General features: G+C 37.2%; 1 protein-coding gene across 8 annotated transcripts in view; it reads left to right on the plus strand.

Annotated features, from left to right (window-relative positions):
• Positions 1 to 22,488, plus strand: part of SESTD1 (SEC14 and spectrin domain containing 1) — a 152,302-nt gene that overhangs the window by 54,697 nt on the left and 75,117 nt on the right. For 7 of the 8 annotated variants that reach the window (XM_045163717.1, XM_006059590.4, XM_044932899.2 and 4 more), the window contains 2 exons: positions 10,669 to 10,759; positions 18,531 to 18,644. In XM_045163717.1, coding sequence (XP_045019652.1) covers positions 10,669 to 10,759; positions 18,531 to 18,644 — 205 coding nt within the window. The remainder of the gene's footprint in view (positions 1 to 10,668; positions 10,760 to 18,530; positions 18,645 to 22,488) is intronic. The other variant, XM_045163716.1, reaches the window with a different exon arrangement.

The following is a 22,488-nucleotide window of genomic DNA, read 5'->3' on the forward strand; positions in this document are numbered from 1 at the left end:
TTTAGTCAGAGCAGACAATTCTTTATATCTTTTTCCTGTACTTGAATTATTGACATAATAAATTATTTAATTTTAAACCACTTTGCAGAATACAAGGTTAAAATTGTGTTTTAGAACAGCTGACTTTAATCCCATCTGCTTCCAATATTGGTCTATAATGTAATGATTCTATTGCTGAATGTTTTTTCAGTATTAGAGGAACAGAGGTCTCCAGGTAAAAACTTTCAATTTTTTTGTTTTTGCTTTCTGGAAAGGAAAGTTATCAGACCTCACAATGGATTAGTACTAAATAACCTTGCTAATTCTCTGAGCTGCTGACTGCTAATTTGTATTATTCTTCATTAGATTGTGAACTGCTTTTTAGGTAAACAACACTGGTTAAACATATAACTGGCACATTATCAAAAAAAAAATTTATGGTTTCATAGGTGGTTAAAAATGCTGAGGGAACTTAGAGACCATCTGAACCAACTGCCTTATTTTTCCAGTTGAGGGGATTGAGACTCAGAAGTTAGTTACTTGCCCAGGATTACACAGTCAGTTAGCAGTAGAGCTGGGGTTAGAATCCGCAGTTCCTGACAGCAAGCCAGAGATCTTCATACTTCAAATGAATAGAATACAGTGTAGTTGCATCTTACCTGAGGTGAGGTTCTAAAGTATAGAATGTAATGCAAAAATTACTGATAGACAAAATCACCCTTGAAAAATGCCTAAGGAAGAATTAGAGACTTAGATGAAATATTATTTTGTGAACATGCTAGGTTTTCTTCCAGCATTGGAACATGTCATGGAGACTAAGTTCCAGAAGACACAGTTGGCTTGTGATTAGGTCTGTGATAAGAATGTGCATGCTGGTATATACTAGGATCACACTCAGCCTCCCAGGATGCTCATACTATACGAGGCACTGGGTAACTGAGGCTAAGGGACCAGCGGTTTCACTCATGTCGCCTGTCTGTTCACTCTGGGTGTGCAAACAAGAAGTACAGTAGAGGGCAAAATAGCCTACACTATTAAAACATTCTTTTTCTCTCTTTCATTCTTGTATAGGTATGGTGGCTCAGCGGTCAAGAATCCACCTGCCAGTGCAAGACACCCAGGTTTGATCCCTGGGTCGAGAAGATCCCCTGGAGAAGGAAATAGCAACCCATTCCAGTATTCTTGCCTGGGAAATCCCATAGACAGAGGAGCCTGGCAGCCTACTATTCATGGGGTCACATAGAGTCGGGCATGACTTTGAAACTAAACAACAATACATATAATACTGTGCATGCTGAGGCCCTTTAGTTGTGTCCAACTCTTTGTGACCCTATAGATCGTAGCCTGCCAGGCTTCTCTGTCTATGTGATTCTCCAGGCAAGAATATTGGAATGGGTTGCCCTGCCCTCCTCCAGGGCATCTTTCTGACCCAGGGATCAAACCCGTGTCTCTTAGTCTCTTGAACTGGCAGATGGGTTCTTTACCACTAGCTCTACCTGAGAAGCCCACGTATAATACTATTGCAGTGTAAATTATGAATCAGTTTCTGCATACATACACATACATACACCTGCCAGCTAACAGAGAAAATACAAGTTGAAATAAGGTGAAAGAATTTAATTTAGCAAGACAAAATAGAGATCTGGATACTTTATTTTTGATAATTGTTCTAAATTTTGACCTTCTCAAGTATTTGCAAATGGCTCTGAATTTTTAGCCTTCTGCTTTTCTGGACCAACCTCCTATAACTTTGGCTTTTAAAAAACGTAGTTGGCAACTTTAATCAGTACTTGCTATTTCATTAGTGAGCTCAAGTGCTTTCATTAGTGAGCTCAAGTGTTTTTGAGGTCTTCTTTGCAAGCCTGAAGAATAATTTATTAGGTGTAATCCTAAAAAGTGGTTCTTCTCCTTCAGAATGCCTACTATTCAAAACTACTTTTAAGTTGTGTTATGAGAAGTTTCAAATATACCGAAAAGTTGAAGGAACTGTGCAGTAAACGTCATTACGCCCATCACTCAGAAGCCTGCACCCAGTGTTGTGATACTTTATCATGTGTCTGTGTGTTGATCCATCCCTCTTTCCATCCCAGAACTGTTTTTAAGTTTACCCTATCAGATCAGGCTCAGCCTCGGGCTAGAAGGGTTTTCCTTTTTTTAGTATATCTGCATTTTTATGTGTGTGACTTGCTTGTTTCTCCAAGCCCCTGCTGTTAAAGTTTAGCTCCTTTCGATTGCTGATGTCTCCAGACAGCTTCAGCAATGTAATTAGCTAATGTGGCCTCTTCTTTATAGGAGATGTCCAAAAGGAGTCTGTCTTTGCAGTGAAAATGTTAGCATTTTGAATATTACTAAAAGTTATTTAAAAATGGAAAGGAACTATTCAGTTTCTTATCTATGAAAGTTAAAGTCGCTCAGTTGTGTCCAACTTCTTGTGACCCCATGACTATGCAGTCTATGGAATTCTCTAGGCCAGAATACTGGAGTGGGTAACCTTTCCCTTCTCCAGGGGATCTTCCCAAGCCAGGGACTGAACCCAGGTTTCCTGCATTGCAGGCAGATTCTTTACCAGCTGAGCCACAAGGGAAGCCCTTATCCATATTTTATGCTTATTTTATCGACCAGGGGCAGGGTGTGATACCTACCTATTTCAAATGGGTAACCCAGCACCGTTGAAAATGAGAACATTTCCTGATTCTTTGTCACACACAGTTTGGCCCTAAGCTTGTTTTTTTTGTTCCAGACTCTTGATCAGAGGGGCTGAGAAGAAAGGAGAGGTTCAGGTTAATCATTGACTTCCCAGGTGGCGTGGTGATAGAGAATCCACCTGCTAGTGTAGGAGACACAGGAGATGTGGATTGATCCCTGGGTTGGGAAGATCCCCCTGGAGGAGGCCGTGGCAACCTACTCTAGTGTTCTTGCCTAGAAAATTCATGGATAGAGGAGCCTGTCAGGCTTCAGTCCACAGGCTTGCTAAGAGTTGAACACAACCTAGCGACTGAGCACACAGTCATGACCTGAATATAAGTTTATGTTCAGGTCTGTGTGAAGTTCAAGACTAACTATTATTGCCCCATTTTCTAGAAAGGATTTTTAATGAAAAATAATATAGACTGAAACTGTTGGACCAACCTGAGTGCTAAGTTTTAGGAGAGATAAATGGAGTTTTTTATTTGTTTTTCCAGCAATTGCTGTACATTTTAAAAATAAACAACATGATCAGAAATTGAATCCATGATTCAGAAAGCATAATCAAATTCAAGATTCCCTTATGGAGGTAAAGACAAGACATATAAATTAATTTGCAAATCTTTTCATTAAAAAAGTAAATACAGAGATTAGCTTTATTTTATTTCTTTTTATATTTCAAAATTTTACATCAGAAGCATGTTTACTTTCAAAATATAAAATGAAATTTGTTTCAGTACTATTACACAAAGTATGATAATAGATATTGAGACTGCCTGTTCTCTAAAAGGGTTTCCCAGGTGACTTAGTGATAAACAATCCACCTGTAATACAGGAGACCTAGGTTCAGTCCCTGGCTGGGAAAGATCTCCTGGAGGAGGAAATGGCAACCCACCCCATATTCTTGACTAGAAAATTCCATAGACAGAGGAGCCTGGAGGGCTACAGTCCATGGGGTCACAGAGAGTCGGACATGACAAAGCCACTGAGCACGCATGCACATGTTTTAGAAACGTGTGACAAAACATATATATCAGTGTTTCTCAGCCACTTTTTGTTACTGTTGTCTTTGTGAGGAGCCCTTTTAAACAGTTTTTCCTATTCACTTCTACTTGATGTCATAGAGTTCACTGTTTAATCAGTTAGTTATTAGATTGCAAAGTTATGTTTTCTTTATCCCCATGTCCACAATGCCAATAAAAATGATTTGGATACTTTAGGTGTTTCTTATACGGATACTGAAGGAACCAACCAGAATGAAGTCATGGAAACTACCCAAAATACATCATGAAAGGAGCTATAACAGCTGGGTAGTTCTTACTTAGAATAGTGAAATTTTGATATTTGGCAAATCTAATACAGTTATGTAAAGTTTAAAAATAAAATAAAATTAAAAAAAAAAAAAAAAAAAAAAAAAAAGAATAGTGAAATTATAATTTGAATCCCATATAGGTAGTTTCACAATTGCCAGAATTCTATGGGCTGTATATTCTATGCATTCAGAATGAAAAAATATCTTTGGGCATTTTTATTCAAAGAAGATCTTACAGAGAATCTAAATTTACGAAAGAGTTAGAAGCTGAGGCTCACAACCTTTTCTGCTCATCCCTGCCTTCTCAGACTCCACTTCTACTGCAGTGGCCCCTTACAGAGCACTTAGAAGATGACTTGAATATGTAGGTAACACTGATTGGTCATTGGTTTGTCTTAGACTTTAGAAAGCTCAGTATAGTCTGCAAGTGTGCCTTGGATGGCTCTTCTCTATTTCTGTTTTTTTATGGGGCATGCTTCTAAGAAAGTTTGAGCCAATGCCTTCCTTTCCTCCTTAGCAAAAGCACTTCCGGCACATGAAGTATAATTGTGTTGACCTACTGTAGTTTAGTGGTCCGGACATGCTTTATGCTGTTGATGAGTGCTTTTTAAAGATTAATTTCATTCGTTCAATGACTATGTATTGAAAACTTATATTGTCCCATTTTAAAATATGAGAGCTAAGTTAGCATTTCCTTTCTTTGCCATGAATTTTTAAATGTGTTGTCTTTTCTGTTCCCTTATGCTTAAGTTCACGTCAAGGGATGGCTTAGGTGTCAGGCTGGGCTAGTACAGCAGGATGCAGGCTAATTTCTCTTATCTCCAGTCTCTCCCCCATTTGTACACAAGAGCAAAATTAATTTCGCCAAAACAACAGTTCTGTCATCCTTCTCAGTTTTCTAGACCTCCTCTTTCACACAATGAACTTTAATGCAATAGTCTGTTTATTTTGTTGATACAAAGTGCAGACATTGTTCACCATGCTTTGTGAAGACAAAAAAGACGATGACTGCACTCTCGGTGAGGGTCTTTCAGTCTTCTCAACTGCTCTGCCAAGACTTTGTGTGGTTTAACCCACCCTTTCAGTTCCTATTTCTTGAGTGTTTATTTGTCATGCAAGACACTTTTATAGCACTTGCATTAACTCAGTCTTCAACATAATGATATTATTTCTATTTCATACATGAAAAAATTGAGGGCAGAGAAATTAAGAAATTTTCCCAAATTGATGAGATTCCTTTGCTTATATTCCTCTTGCTCTGTTTCCTTTGTGTTAATTTTCATTAGCTGCTTATATAGGTATTTCCCAGAATCTGCCAGCATTTCTTCAGACTTACAGCACTTGCTGTTTCTGACTCTTTAGGCATTCAATCATAATGTGTTTGGTGATAATTCTTGAAATTTTCCATTTATTTGTCTTATATTTTAAAAAATTTCAAAGGCGTATGTTGCTTCCCTTGTAACATTAAAAAGGTAATGTCAGTGAACAGAGATTGGACACTAATTACAATACTTGCTCCCCACCTTTTCATCTTTCTAAATGATCTTAAGCTTCTTAATGGGAGAAACTGTCTTCTGTATTTTTTCATAGCCCTGTGCAATACCTCATACTTAGTGATCCATAGCCAGTGGATGTGGGTTTCTGCTCTTATCTGACCACTTCACTTTCTTCAGAGGTCTTTGTACTCAGGCTGACTGAGCATTCTCACAGCATCTTACGTTTTGTTGGAAAAATCAAACATGTAGAAGTTGCAGCTCAGTAGAAGCCATTTTGTTGGAAACAACTCTGTCTAGGCTCATCTTGCTTTCCTTTGAGAACACTAAATTTGAAATGGACCTGAGAATTTACTTATGGATGATAAAATTCATTAGTTTACTTATGGATGATTGGGATGCATATGTGAAAACAATATTCTGTACTTAAAGAAATAATAGATAACAGTAAGTCATTTAATTCTCATAACAGCCCTATTAGACGATCACTGTTTTCCTTGGCTTGCCCTGTCTTACATATAAGGGAACTGAGGCTTAGAAAGTGTGTGGAATTTAAGTATCTTGATCAAGAACCTGTAGCAAATTAGGATTTGGACCTGGTGGCCTAAGTAAAGCCTGTGTTTCTAGTCACTGTTGTATTCACCTCTGTTATAATCACAATGCCATTGCGATTGAAAACTCTAATAATGGTTTACATTTAGCCTGCATCTATTACAACTTAGAGTTGACATATAAAGATAACTGTGGTGAACCTAGTGGAACATAATGGAAATCTTTCAGATCTTTTTTGTTTTAACATTTTCTTTCAACCATGTATTCAAGCTACATTTAAAATCATAGCATTTTTCTAGCTCACAGGGAAATTGTTGGTCATCCAGTTATAGAATCATGGAATGTCAAGATTGGAAGGTACCTTAACAGTGATCTAGACCAACATCTTCTATCATCTAGACTAACACTTTACCCATACCTAAGTCCTCTCTATAGAAATGCTGCCAAGTAATTGCCCAGATTAATCTAATTCTGTAGAGTCACCATTTATAGAAGTTACCTTTCTGTTTCGCTCAAGTTTTGTTTTGTTTTTTTTTTGAAATTGAATTTTAGGTCTATTCTTCCTAATTGTAGAAAAACTCATTTATATTACAGAAAAAAGCTTCATCATACAAGGGTTTAATGAATGACTTGTCAAGAGTCACACAGAAATTAAGCTCATAAGTCTTCAGTCACTCAGTAAATACATGAGATCCTGTAATGAGTTCCTCATCTTTCTAGATGCTGAGGTAATGGGTGAACAGAGGCCCAGTCCTTGCGTGTATGGGCCTTTATGCGAATGATGAAATGACTATTATTCACAGTACATTGGCTGTCCATAAGTACTGGGGAACAGAGCATGAACGGAGTTGAGGGAGGGATGGAGTGGGGAGGAGTGTGTGGCAATATTGTACAAAAGATAACATTTTACCAGAGATGAGTGAAGTGAGGGCCAGGCTATATAGATAGCTGATGAAAGAGCATTTAAGAAAGACTGTTTAAGACAGAAGGAGCAGTAAGTGGAAAGAAGGACACTGAGGCATAGCAGGCTCAGTGTGTTGTGGGGTCAGTAAGGAGGGTCGTGTGGGTGGAGCAGTTTGAGAGAGGGCCAGAGTTCGGGGAGAACGTCCAGAGGGGCTGGAGTCAGACCTTAGAGGGCCTGATGAGAAAGAACCATTGTTATGTTCTCACCAAGGAGTGGTGTGTGTGGCTTCTGACATTTTTAGGGGCCCTCTGTATTTAAAGCATTGAGCTGGAAGCTTGCCAGATGTCAGTAAGACAATAATATCCTTGCTTTCTGGAAGCATGTTATCCAATGAAGATGAATTATAAACAAGCAATTATAAGAAAAGCATAAGTGAAATTAGTGCCATGGTGGAAGTATAAGCAGAGCTCTTTGAGTGGGAAAAAAAGGAGCCCTTGGTTGTAATCAAAGAAATTAGTAAAGAGCTACAGAATACTGACCCCAGAAAATCCACTGATAGTCTCTTTCTTTCCAAAGTGAATGAACTAGTTAAGGAGCCACTTCTCTTTTAAAAGCTGTTTTAATTCAGCCACCAGACCCTTGAAAGGCTCTAATGGAGTATGAACAACAAGGTAGGGTCTTAATAGATTTTTTTTTTTTGTATATTGCTCTTAAAACTATGAACATGTTAATAGCAGTATAGGAATTTACTAATACAGCACTTCAGCTACTCCAATACACCATTTGTAAGGGACATAATGTACTTCTAAATCTAAGTATATTCTCATTAAACACAGTTGAAACTATCAGTCCACTTGTAGGGTTGAAATTTAAAAAAAGAATTCCTTTCAAGTAGTTTGTAGTACCAGTTGGTCTTGCAGTTTTCAAATATGTAGTATCTTTGCATTGTGTGTATTTTCTTTATCTTGTAAAATGTGAGAAAATTATGATTAAGGCTGTTTTTAAGTACTCTAAAAGATAAATCTAGAGTATTTTATGCCCTTAAGTTCCTACAGATGGTATTTGCAAGCTTCATTACTTTGTCTTAGTATACAGATTAATTTATTGTGCTTTGAAATATAAATGTGTTTGTATAAAACTTGCTTGTTCAACAAATTGATTGTGCAACCTGTGCCTCAGAGATACAGATGCCAGTGACAGGAAAGTGCCAAATCATGAGGATGACACATTTTTCTTGGCTCCAGTCCTAACTAGGGAAGGCCCTTCACTGGGAAGCTCCACATGTCTTTAGCTCCCCTTCTTGCAAACTTCCATTCTGCACTGGTAGAGTCCCTGCCACTCCTCTGGTGACCCCTTGCTGACAGTTACTCTGTTAGGCTGGTCCTTCTAACGCTTGTATCCCCCCTCAGTCACAGTGGTCTTTCTTCCTGCCTGGTCCCACAGCTAGCAATTAGACAATCAGAGTTGCTTCCCCAGCAAGGCTTTATGTTGCCAATATGAAAGTGATCATTGTATTCCCTTACCCCACCCTTCAAGAGTGGTTAGTGGATCTTTTATTTTATAATGCAAAATCCAAGTCAAATACCTATCACTTTTTTAAAGTGTTTATTTCAGTGGTTTTTTGTTATTTTCACAGGATTGCATAACCATCACTCTACTACTAGAACATTGCCATCAACCCCAAAAGAAAACCTGTGCCCATTGGCAGTCACTCCTCATCCCGTTCTCCCCTCCTCCCAGCCCTTGGTAACCACTAATCTGCTTTCTGTCTCTATGGATTTACCCATTCTGGAAATTTCATATAAATGGAATCATCCAATATATGGACTTTTGGTCTGGCTTTCTTTTCACTTAGCATAATGTTTTCAAGGTTTATCCATGTTGTAGTACATATCAGCACTTCATTTCTTTTTATGATTGAATAATACTCTTATTGAATGGAGTAAGCAAAAACATTTTGTTTTTCCATTCATCAGTTTTTGAAGATTTGAGTTGTTTTGGATTTTGCTTCTTATGAATTGTACTGCTATGAACATCTATGGGCAACTGTTTTGTATGGACATGTGTTTGCATTTGCCTCACCTCTTGAACATTTCTCTCTTCTCTTTGAAAGCTCAGCTTCTGTCCCCACTTACTGAAGCACCTGTTCTTCTTCTGGGTCTTTAGCAATATTGTCCTCATTCCTGTGATCTTACTGTTTCTCAGTAGAATTGGATATCACTTCTCCAGTAATCCTATAGAGGTTAGTATGAGTGCTTGGAGAGAGTAAAGAGAATTAGTAAAATTCCATGGACTGTTGGATTTAAATCTCAGGAGAGGCCTCCTATTAACCTTTTCTGTAATGTAGGCAATTGGGATAACTTTGAATGGGGAGAAATTTCACTACCAAATCTTTGTTCTGCTAGGCAAATCTGCAGTTTCTTCCACTATATTAGAGGGAGGGCAGTTGAGATCCTTGCATTAAGCTGATTTTATAGTAAAACAAATAGTAATAATAATAAAGCTATATAGTTTTCCACTTATGATAGAGTTTTTCCATGTAGTTGTTGCATTTTACTAGGGCAGGCTCCTGGGAGGTGTTTAGTTGGTACTTGAATAATTCAGTATGATATATAGCAATAACACATTTTCCAGCACTCAAGATTTTCTGGTCAACGACTAAGAGGCAAAAGTAAGAACAGAGGTAGGTCCGATATGGTGTATTCGAGCTTTGAATTATTATATACACCAAATTTTCACCTCTTTAAGTTTCTCCCAAAGAACACAAGAACCTCATTTCCAATGGTTTAATAATCAGTTCAGTTCAGTAGCTCAGTCATGTCTGACTCTTTGCATCTCCATGGACTGCAGCACACCAGGCTTCTATGTCCTTCAGCAATTCCTGGAGCTTGCTCAAACTCGTGTCCATTGAGTCAATGATGCCATCCAGTCATCTCATCCTCTGTCATCCCCTTCTCCTCCTGCCTTCAATCTTTCTCAGCATCAGGTCTTTTCCAGTGAGTCAGTTCTTCGTATCAGGTGGCCAAAGTATTGGAGCTTTAGCATCAGTCCTTTCAATGAATATTCGGGGTTGATTTCCTTTAGGATTGACTGGTTTGATCTCCTTGCAGTCCAAGGGACTCTCAAAAGTCTTCTCCAACACCACAGTTCAAAAGCATCAATTCTTCGGCGCTCAGGTTTCCTTATGATCCAACTCTCACATCCATACATGACTCCTGGAAAAACGATAGCTTTGACTAGATGGACCTTTGTTGCCAAAGTAATGTTTCTTCTTTTTAAAGGTTTAATAATAGCTTACTTTATTTTCTACCTGATTTTGAAATATCAGTTCGCAACCTTATACTCTTGGCAGGAAGGAGAGATAAGAAGTACATCCACACTTGGCAGGCATCAGTTACCTATCACCGTGATCCCATTTTACAGATGAGGAGGTTGAGGGGCCAGTGAGGCTATTTGAATGTTGGTTCAGTTTTTTTCTCATATTAAGATGTTGAATTTACATGCTTTTAGAGTAATTTTCTCACCAGATTAGCTTATAAATTGCCGATGTTTCCTGAAGTGAGAAAAGTAAATTGCTTGAGAAAACTGAAAGGACACCCTGAAGAATTGTGTTGACCATGCAAACCAAATCAAGTGAAATTAATGCTGTGTCATGTATGACTCAGTGTAAGCTTTATTTACGATTTTGAAGAATAAAATAGGAAGCTTATTTTAATATACTCTGTAATTTTGTTTTGTTTCAGTGAGAAGTGTAAGGCTAGAGGATTTACCGTGATTGTGGATGGCAGAAAATCCCAGTGGAATGTGGTGAAAACAGTAGTCTTAATGCTACAGGTAATTTTATTTTTGGCTATCAGGAAACGGTTTTATTTTACAGCAACAGATTAGATGATAGTGGCAAATGCATTTCATTTATTGGACTTTGCCCAAGATTCTAAGCAGTGACTTTGTTCTGAAATGCACAGATCAGCGTTGAATTGTTCAGATTTTATCTTTATAGGTTTTGCTTGAGTAGTAAAATAAATTTCGGCCCTATTCTAAAGATAAGTAAATTACCAAAAATAATATGTTTAAGTAATTTAAGCATTGAAGCCAATGAGTTTCAAAATGTGAGGGCAGAGGTTATCAGACTCATCTGGGCGCTCTTGCATGCTGCAGTATTTGCATTATCCCACCTCAAGGAGGGAATAGGACTGGGTAAGTCTAAGCTGAGAATTCTGATAGGTTTCTCCCTTCTGTTTCCCTCTTTCCTCCAAGAATCATCAGGGTTCGTGATAGTCATATCTGTTTCTAATCTAGAAGAAATGTACTCAACTGTAGCTGTGTCCTTGGGGACTTCAGCAGCTCACAGACAAGCATTTCATAAACAGCTGTGGCTACAGAATCCCTGGTCTGGGTGGGTCCTAGTCTTTTGCTTATACTTCCTTGTGTTCCTCACAGAATGTTTCTGTAATCCCTTGCATGTAGTAGGTTCCTAGTAGTTATTTGTTGATTTATTATGAGAGTATTGAGGATATTGAGAAAAATACAACAATTGAGTGAGTAAAAGGGGACAGATTGCTCTCATATACCTGGGTTTCCTTAGAAGGGCTTGTATAGAAAGCTAAAGTTAAGTGAGTTAAAGAGATTATCTAATTTAAAATAAAGAAAGTGAAAAGGGCATTCCTGGCTGATTTAGTGATAGCTCAAAAATTAAGTGAATACAGTAAAAGGAGCTGATGGCAGGCTAGTTTGGGGAAGGTATTTTGGCTGTTACATGGAAGGTGAATATTCAATTAAGTATCAGTGATATTGAAAGAAAGATCAAGAATTTTAAATGACCTGGGACAAAGATGGTCACTACATAATGATCAAAGGATCAATCCAAGAAGAAGATATAACAATTATAAATATATATGCACCCAACACGGGAGCACCGCAGTATGTAAGACAAATGCTAACAATTATGAAAGGAGAAATTAACAATAACACAATAATAGTGGGAGACTTTAATACCCCACTCACACCTATGGATAGATCAACTAAACAAAAAATTAACAAGGAAACACAAACTTTAAACGATACAATAGACCAGTTAGACCTAATTGATATCTATAGGACATTTCATCCCAAAACAATGAATTTCACCTTTTTCTCAAGCGCACATGGAACCTTCTCCAGGATAGATCACATCCTGGGCCATAAAGCTACCCATGGTAAATTCAAAAAAATAGAAATCATTCCAAGCATCTTTTCTGACCACAATGCAGTAAGATTAGATCTCAATTACAGGAGAAAAACTATTAAAAATTCCAACATATGGAGGCTGAACAACACGCTGCTGAATAACCAACAAATCACAGAAGAAATCAAAAAAGAAATCAAAATTTGCATAGAAATGAATGAAAATGAAAACACAACAACCCAAAACCTGTGGGACACGGTAAAAGCAGTCCTAAGGGGAAAGTTCATAGCAATACAGGCACACTTCAAGAAACAAGAAAAAAGTCAAATAAATAACCTAACTCTACACCTAAAGCAACTAGAAAAGGAAGAAATGAAGAACCCCAGGGTTAGTAGAAGGAAAGAAATCTTAAAACTTAGAGCAGAAATAAATGCAAAAGAAACAAAAGAGATCATAGCAAAAATCAACAAAACCAAAAGCTGGTTTTTTGAAAGGATAAATAAAATTGACAAACCATTAGCCAGACTCATCAAGAAACAAAGGGAGAAAAATCAAATCAATAAAATTAGAAATGAAAATGGAGAGATCACAACAGACAACACAGAAATACAAAGGATCATAAGAGAGTACTATCAACAATTATATGCCAATAAAATGGACAACGTGGAAGAAATGGACAAATTCTTAGAAAAGTACAACTTTCCAAAACTCGACCAGGAAGAAATAGAAAATCTTAACAGACCCATCACAAGCACGGAAATTGAAACTGTAATCAAAAATCTTCCAGCAAACAAAAGCCCAGGTCCAGACGGCTTCACAGCTGAATTCTACCAAAAATTTAGAGAAGCGCTAACACCTATCCTACTCAAACTCTTCCAGAAAATTGCAGAGGATGGTAAACTTCCAAACTCATTCTATGAGGCCACCATCACCCTAATACCAAAACCTGACAAAGATGCCACAAAAAAAGAAAACTACAGGCCAATATCACTGATGAACATAGATGCAAAAATCCTTAACAAAATTCTAGCAATCAGAATCCAACAACACATTAAAAAGATCATACACCATGACCAAGTGGGCTTTATCCCAGGGATGCAAGGATTCTTCAATATCTGCAAATCAATCAGTGTAATACACCACATTAACAAATTGAAAAATAAAAACCATATGATTATCTCAATAGATGCAGAGAAAGCCTTTGACAAAATTCAACATCCATTTATGATCAAAACTCTCCAGAAAGCAGAAATAGAAGGAACATACCTCAACATAATAAAAGCTATATATGACAAACCCATAGCAAACATTATCCTCAATGGTGAAAAATTGAAAGCATTTCCTCTAAAGTCAGGAACAAGACAAGGGTGCCCACTTTCACCATTACTATTCAACATAGTTTTGGAAGTTTTGGCCACAGCAATCAGAGCAGAAAAAGAAATAAAAGGAATCCAAATTGGAAACGAAGAAGTAAAGCTCTCACTGTTTGCAGATGACATGATCCTCTACATAGAAAACCCTAAAGACTCCACCAGAAAATTACTAGAACTAATCAATGACTATAGTAAAGTTGCAGGATATAAAATCAACACCCAGAAATCCCTTGCATTCCTATACACTAATAATGAGAAAACAGAAAGAGAAATTAAGGAAACAATTCCATTCACCATTGCAACGGAAAGAATAAAATACTTAGGAATATATCTACCTAAAGAAACTAAAGACCTATATATAGAAAACTATAAAACACTGGTGAAAGAAATCAAAGAGGACACTAACAGATGGAGAAATATACCATGTTCATGGATTGGAAGAATCAATATAGTGAAAATGAGTATACTACCCAAAGCAATCTATAGATTCAATGCAATCCCTATCAAGCTACCAACAGCATTCTTCACAGAGCTAGAACAAATAATTTCACAATTTGTATGGAAAAACAAAAAACCTCGAATAGCCAAAGCGATCTTGAGAAAGAAGAATGGAACTGGAGGAATCAACCTACCAGACTTTAGGCTCTACTACAAAGCCACAGTTATCAAGACAGTATGGTACTGGCACAAAGACAGAAATATAGATCAATGGAACAAAATAGAAAGCCTAGAGATAAATCCAAGCACATATGGACGCCTTATCTTTGACAAAGGAGGCAAGAATATACAATGGATTAAAGACAAGCTCTTTAACAAGTGGTGCTGGGAAATCTGGTCAACCACTTGTAAAAGAATGAAACTAGAAAACTTTCTAACACCATACACAAAAATAAACTCAAAATGGATTAAAGATCTAAACGTAAGACCAGAAACTATAAAACTCCTAGAGGAAAACATAGGCAAAACACTCTCTGACATACATCACAGCAGGATCCTTTATGACCCACCTCCCAGAATATTGGAAATAAAAGCAAAAATAAACAAATGGGACCCAGTTAACCTTAAAAGCTTCTGCACATCAAAGGAAACTATTAGCAAGGTGAAAAGACAGCCTTCAGAATGGGAGAAGATAATAGCAAATGAAGCAACTGACAAACAACTAATCTCGAGAATATACAAGCAACTCCTACAGCTCAATTCCAGAAAAATAAATGACCCAATCAAAAAATGGGCCAAAGAACTAAATAGACATTTCTCCAAAGAAGACATACAGATAGCTAACAAACACATGAAAAGATGCTCAACATCACTCATTATCAGAGAAATGCAAATCAAAACCACTATGAGGTACCATTTCACACCAGTCAGAATGGCTGCGATCCAAAAGTCTACAAGTAATAAATGCTGGGGAGGGTGTGGAGAAAAGGGAACCCTCTTACACTGTTGGTGGGAATGCAAACTAGTACAGCCACTATGGAGAACAGTGTGGAGATTCCTTAAAAAACTGGAAATAGAACTGCCTTATGATCCAGTAATCCCACTGCTGGGCATACACACTGAGGAAACCAGAAGGGAAAGAGACACATGTACCCCAATGTTGATCACAGCACTGTTTATAATAGCCAGGACATGGAAGCAACCTAGATGTCCATCAGCAGATGAATGGATAAGAAAGTAGTGGTACATATACACAATGGAGTATTACTCAGCCATTAAAAAGAATACATTTGAATCAGTTCTAATGAGGTGGATGAAACTGGAGCCTATTATACAGAGTGAAGTAAGCCAGAAAGAAAAACACCAATACAGTATACTAACGCATATATATGGAATTTAGAAGGATGGTAACAATAACCCTGTGTACGAGACAGCAAAAGAGACACTGATGTATAGAACAGTCTTATGGACTCTGTGAGAAAGGGAGAGGGTGGGAAGATTTGGGAGAATGGCATTAAAACATGTAAAATATCATGTATGAAACGAGTTGCCAGTCCAGGTTCGATGCACGATACTGGATGCTTGGGGCTGGTGCACTGGGACGACCCAGAGGGATAGAATGGGGAGGGAGGAGGGAGGAGGGTTCAGGATGGGAAACACATGTATACCTGTGGCAGATTCATTTTGATATTTGGCAAAACTAATACAATTATGTAAAGTTTAAAAATAAAATAAAATTAAAAAAAAAAAAAAATAAATGACCTGGGAAATAATTAGTAGCTACTTTAGGGTTCTGTGGAAAGGAATATAATTTAAAATTTTAAATGACAACTAGGGAGAATGATTGTTAATGGATTATTTTTTGTTTAAGATAAAGAATTCTTCGGAAAAGAATCTCAAGGAATGGGTACTCATAATTTTAGTTTTAGTGCTTATTATGGTTCAGGTGCTATGTACTAAGCTTGTGATATAAATGATCTCGTTTAATTTCATCCTCACAAACTTGGGAAACAAGTTCTGTTATCCTCAGAAGTCTTCAAGGATTTTAAATAACTTAACCTATGTTCTTGTGGTGAACATGGGAGAAAATCACAGTTGGAACCTGGAGCAGCCTAACCCCCTTTTAAAGTGTATATTTAGCAATGGGATGTATCTGAGATGGTTCCCAAATTTTCTGCCCAGAACCTTATTCTTGATTGGTTGGCCTAAACCTTCATCATTAGACTCCCTCCTTTGGGTTGGAAAGGACATAGGCTCCAGTGGGTCAGTTTTTAAGGGAATGCAGATTCGTGTCCCATTAATAACTCTTTCTGTTAAATATATTCGCAGTGCTTTTAAATTGTAAACCTTGGAGATAATCTCTTCTCTGTACAAATTGTTAGAAACCCATTAATTATGACCTTGGGTTCTTCTGTTCAACTGTGTCACCAGTGAGCTGTTTGGGACTTGCTGTATGAACTGGACTTTGATCAGTGGCAGTTTTGAAGAACAATCAATGGATGATTTAATCCCCTCTTGTGATTTATTCTGATAGGTGTTTTAACAACTTTTGGATTTTGTTAATAGTTACATTTTCAGAAATTGCGATGGCTTGTTGTTTACTCCTCGTCAAATAGTTTCTTCATACAAAGTTTGTTATGTTGCTTTTATTTCAGAAGTTGCTGGAACCAGCTGTTTGGGAGCCCAGAGCTCTGCCTGTACAAATATTCTCTGACATGACTGGCTTGTTTTCTTTTGTTCCTAACAGCTTTAATACTCAATGATTTTGAATATTTGATTTCCATAGTCATTATATAAATAAACCTCATTCTACTCTAAATTTCCCACCCCCTCTGATACAAGTTTTGATAGCACTGAGTTTTTTTTTTTTTTTTTAACTTCATTCATAACCCAGTCATTGCAGGGGGCACTAGATTTGTGGCATGTCCAGTGAGATATTTAAATTGAAAGGTTTTCTGTTTTCCCCGATCAATAATAATAATACTTATTATCATATAGCATTATTATTATTCAATAGTGTTATGGTCTAGAACAGTGGTTGACCCCTAGAGCTTGTAAACAGAGTTTTGTTTACATATTGTTTATGGCAGCTTTCACACTATGTGGACAGAATAAAATAGTTGCAACAGAGACTGTATAGGCTTAAAAACCTAAAATATTTTTTTATCTGGATCTAGAGAAAGAATTTACTGACCCCCGGTCTAGAATGTTTGGAATGTTATGGTAAAACTTGAGAGTTAGACCGACCTGGTTTTTGTTCTAGTACTATTCCTTCAAACTCCGTTCCTTTAGACAAGTTACTTTAGTTCTCTCAAGCTCAGTTTATGCTTCTGTAAAATTGGAAGGATGAGATCCACTTGTTAATGTGAATTCATTTATTCAACAGAGACTCATGGAGTATCTTCTATATGCCAGGCACTGTCATAGGCCCTGGAGATACAGGAGTGCCATGACAGATGAGGTACCTGACCTTGGGAAGCCCATGTTCTGTCTGAGGAGTCAGACTATAAGCAGTTAGGCAAATTACTAAGTAATGTAACATCATATACTGATAAAGGCTATTTAGAGAAATAAATTGGTGAAAGGAGACTGAGTCAAATGTTGCTGCTTTACATAGGATGGTCAGAGAAAGTCTCTAAAGAGGAGGGACTATTTGAGTAGAATCCTAAATAAACTGAGAAAGTGCTCCTAGGTATAGGGCAAAGAGCATTCCAGGCCGAGGAAGCATCAAGGGTGTAGTCTTGAGCTGGGAACAGATTTGTCACATTCCAGGAGCAGCAAGAAGGTCAGCGTGGCTGTGGCAGAGGAGTGAGCTAAGAGGGAGAGGTGTATGATGAGGTCTGAGGTCATGGGGCTTTGAGCTGGGTGGGCTTCTTGGCTTTGCTAAGGGGTTTGAATTTTATTCTGAGTATGAAAAAATGCAAAACTGGGAGGCCTGCTAAGAAGGTTTCAACAAGCTGATTTGTTTGGGGATATTAACAATGTAGGTTGTAGAAATGGGTAGGTTTAATTAAGATATATTTTAAAAATAGACTCTATGGGACTTGCTGATAAGATATATATGGAATATATATTAGCTCAGTAAATGTTAATTTCCATTCTTTAGGTGATGATGTGAATAACTGTATCTAGCAAATGTGAAATTGTATTTGTGGAGGTTTAGCTTTGTCCTCTTCTTCAAGTTAATAATCATGTAGAATCTTGGCTTCTTTGTATAATGGTATAAGAAGCTTATTTGTTAGAAAATTGATTTACATTATTGGAAGACATTCTCTAAGATGATTGTGTTAGAAAAAATTTTTTTCATACCATAGAAAAGCCAAATTTAATAATTTCTCAACTAAAAATTATCTTGCAGTTTAAATATATTCCTATTAGAGATTCAGTAAAACACAAAAATAATTCACTTGTGCTGTCTTTAAACATTGTTTTCTGAATCAGCTTCTTTCAAATATTTCTTTATTGCCATGTGTATTTTGAAGTTTGCAGCATTTCTTGTATTTTATCACTTTAGTTATTTTCCAGAGGTCTCTTACTTACTCTGTTCAATCATGAATACCTAATAATTTACAACTTCAGTAAATTACTAACTCTACATGTATAATTTTTTCTCTTTTTTTGTATTTTATAGAATGTTGTTCCAGCTGAAGTGTCCCTTGTTTGTGTAGTGAAGCCAGATGAATTCTGGGATAAGAAAGTAACACATTTTTGTTTTTGGAAAGAAAAGGATAGACTTGGCTTTGAGGTAAATATACTCTATGAAAAAGCAGAAGTGTGCTATATCTTTAAAAACAGCATTTTGCTGGTATTATTTTGTTTGTTCAGCATTGGATACTATGCAGTGCTTACACAATGCTCAGCCTAAGTAATGATTAATATTTAGTCAGCATTCTTGTTGAATGAATTATTCGTTGTCAAGGCCACAAATGCTTTCTTGTTTTCATTTTTATTAATCTTTGTGAATTCTTTTGAATAAGTAGAACCTTTCCATTAAAAACATTTTTGGGAACTTTCCTGTTATTCCAGTGGTTAAGACTTTGTACTTTTTGATCCCTGGTTGGGGAACTGAGATCCCATAGGCTGTGCAACATGGCAAATAAATATATATATATATATATATATATATATATATATATATATAAAAAACACATTACCAAGAAGACATTTAGCTAATACTAGGAAATCCTAGGGAGAAGGCAATGGCACCCCACTCCAGTACTCTTGCCTGGCAAATCCCATGGACGGAGGAGCCTGGTGGGCTGCAGTCCATGGGGTCGCTAAGAGTTGGACACAACTGAATGACTTCACTTTCCCTTTTCACTTTCATGCATTGGAGAAGGAAATGGCAACCCACTCCAGTGTTCTTGCCTGGAGAATCCCAGGGATGGGGGAGCCTGGTGGGCTGCCGTCTATGGGGTCGCACAGAGTTGGACACGACTGATGCGACGCAGCAGCAGCAGCAGCAGGAAATCCTAGACATTTAGAAATTGAAGTCAGAGCCTGTTTGGTATGATGTCATAATTATTTCTTAGTATCTGGTTTGGTTTTGATATATAAAAAGTTCTTCATCCTTCCCTGTTTACAGTATGCTCTCCCTCTTACTTTTCTTGTGTGAAACTTCAGTTGACCCATGGACAGCATGGGTTTGAACTGCACAGGTCTGTTTACAAGTGGAGTTTTTCAATAAGCACCCGTCAGCCCTCCGTATTTTCAGGTTTAACGTGCACAGATAGAGAGGGCCATTCATTGTACTTGCCATTTTGTGAAAGGGACTTGAGCACCGCGGATTTTGGTGTCAGTGGAGTGTCCTAGAACCAGTCCCCTGTGGACACTGAGGGAAGGTTTACATATTATTATTGTGGGTCAGAAAGAAGTCTTAAGGTAGAATGCAAATTTAAACAATTCTGTCACATTTTCCTTCCACAGCCTCTTAATCGCAGCTTCCTAGTTGGAGAGTCCATAGATGTTAACCTTTACGTTAGCTAAAGTGTGGAAGCACTGAAGGGTGCCAAAGCCTAACCCAGCCCTGAAAAATCTAGAGCCTTGCAATGTTTCTAAGAGTCAGGCAATGAAGACACATTGTGGACTTTGCCATACTACAATAGTCATTTTTATTTTCAATAAAATCAATGTATTTTTGGTATGGAGGAAGTCTCCAAGGTGTCTAAGATTTAATGAAGTCTAGTTAAATTTTTTTTTTAAATGAGGTAGCCTGAAATATCTTAAAAATGTGTAACATTTTTCCTGCATTTTAAAGTTAAGTATAAGATTGATCCATTTTAGTATACAGTTCTGAGAGTTCTGAAAACGCAAGCTGGTCTGTAATCACCACAGTCAAGAAATCCAGGGAATATTACGTCAACTCCAAAAATTCTATCATGTTCTTTAGTCAACTCCTTCTTCCATCTTTAGTCCCTGACAACCACCGATCTGTTTTATGTTCTGTGTTTTTTTTTTCTTTTTCAGAATCCCATATAAGTAAAATGACAAAGTCTGTAGCATTTTAAATTTACTTCTTTCACATACATGTTTGCATTTGGGATTCATCTGTGTTGTTGGGTGTATTGGTGGTTCCTTTCTTATTGGTAGGTAGTAATCCACTGTGTAGATGTACCACAGTCTTTTATTCATTCCCTGATTGAAGGACATTTGGGATTGTGTTCAGGTTTTGGTGATTACAAATAATTACTGTAAATATTGTGTATAGGTCTTGTGTGAAATTTTTTTAAGAGATAAAATATCTAGGAGTGGGATGTTGGGTCATATGGTAAGTGTATGTTTATTTACTTTCTAAGAAACTTCCGAACCAGCAGTTTCAAGGTGGCTGTATCATTTTGCATTCCCATAAATTGTGTGAAGTCCCAGTTGCATCTTGGCAGCACTTAGTATTATCAGATTTTGTTTCTAAATTATAGTTACTCTAGTATGTGTCTAGATGTTTATCAGTATTGTTTTACTTTGCATTTCTCTAATGGTTAATGATGTGAGTATATTTTCAAGTACTCGTTAGCCATCCATATACTTTCTTTCATGATGTCTGTTCAGCTCTACTCATTTTTTAAAAAGTAATTAAGGCTTTTGAGCATTACGTATGTGTTTTGGATAGAAGTCCTTTGTCAGATATGCCGTATGCAAAAATTGCATCTCAGTTTGTTGTCTGCCTTTTCATTCTCAATAGCATTTTTAGAGAAGATTTTTAATTCTGATGAATCTGGATTTTAAATTTTTTCTTTTATGAATCAGGCTTTTGATATCATAGCTAAGAGATCTTTGCCTCAGCCAAGGTCACAAAGATTTTATGTTTTGTTTTAGATGTTGTATAATTTTAAGTTTTATATTTAGATCTGTGATCTATTTTGAGTTAATACTTGTGTGAATTATTGTCTGACATATATTTAATGACTTCTATTATTTTATGTTTGTTAAGATTTGGTTTTTGAGCCAGTAGATGCTCTCTTTGCTGATTTCCTCATGTGCCTGTATTCTCCATGCACTGTGCATGTGTATTCTGCTTCTGTGGGTGGTGTGATCTGCAGCCATCAAGATTGTTCATGGTGTTGTTCATGGGCTTTGTAGTGTTCTGTCTGCTTATTCTACCAATTACTGAAAGAGGAATATTACACTCTCCAACTATAATTGTGTGTTTATTTGTCCTGTCATTTCTCTTGGTTTTTGCTTTATGTATTTTGAAGTTCTTACTGAGGTGACTAGTTAAGATTTCATTATTAAATGTCCTTTTTTTTTTATCCATGATGATACATCTGGTTCTGAGGTACACATTGTCTGATACTACTGAAGCTATCCCAGCTTCTTTTCATTTACATTTACAGTGTGTTTTTTTTTTTTTTAATAGATTTAGTATAGTTGGGTCTTGTTTTCATATCCAATCTGACAGTCTCTGTCTTTTTAGTGGTTTGTAAGACCGTTTAAATTTAATTGTTAATATGTTTGGATTAAAATCTTCTATCTTGCTGGATTTTATGTAGTTTTTCTGCCTTATTTTGGATTATTTTTATAATTACATTTTATCTTCATTCAGTTCAGTTCAGTTCAATTCAGTCGCTCAGTCGTGTCCAACTCTTTGTGACCCCATGAATTGCAGCACGCTAGGTCTCCCTGTCCATAACCATCTCCTGGAGTTCACTCAGACTCATGTCCATCGAGTCGGTGATGCCATCCAGCCATCTCATCCTGTGTTGTCCCCTTCTCCTCCTGCCCCCAATCCCTCCCAGCATCAGAATCTTTTCCAGTGAGTCAACTCTTCGCGTGAGGTGACCAAAGTACTGGAGTTTCAGCTTTAGCATCATTCCTTCCAAAGAACACCCAGGGCTGATCTCCTTTAGAATGGACTGGTTGGATCTCCTTGCAGTCCAAAGGACTCTCAAGAGTCTTCTCCAACACCACAGTTCAAAAGCATCAATTCTTTGGCGCTCAGCCTTCTTCACAGTCCAACTCTTGCATCCATACATGACCACAGGAAAAACCATAGCCTTGACTAGACTGACCTTTGTTGGCAAAGTAATGTCTCTGCTTTTCAATATGCTATCTAGGTTGGTCATAACTTTTCTTCCAAGGAGTAAGCATCTTTT

This window comes from Bubalus bubalis, chromosome 2 (assembly GCF_019923935.1).
Source record: "Bubalus bubalis isolate 160015118507 breed Murrah chromosome 2, NDDB_SH_1, whole genome shotgun sequence".
Lineage (NCBI taxonomy): Eukaryota > Metazoa > Chordata > Mammalia > Artiodactyla > Bovidae > Bubalus > Bubalus bubalis.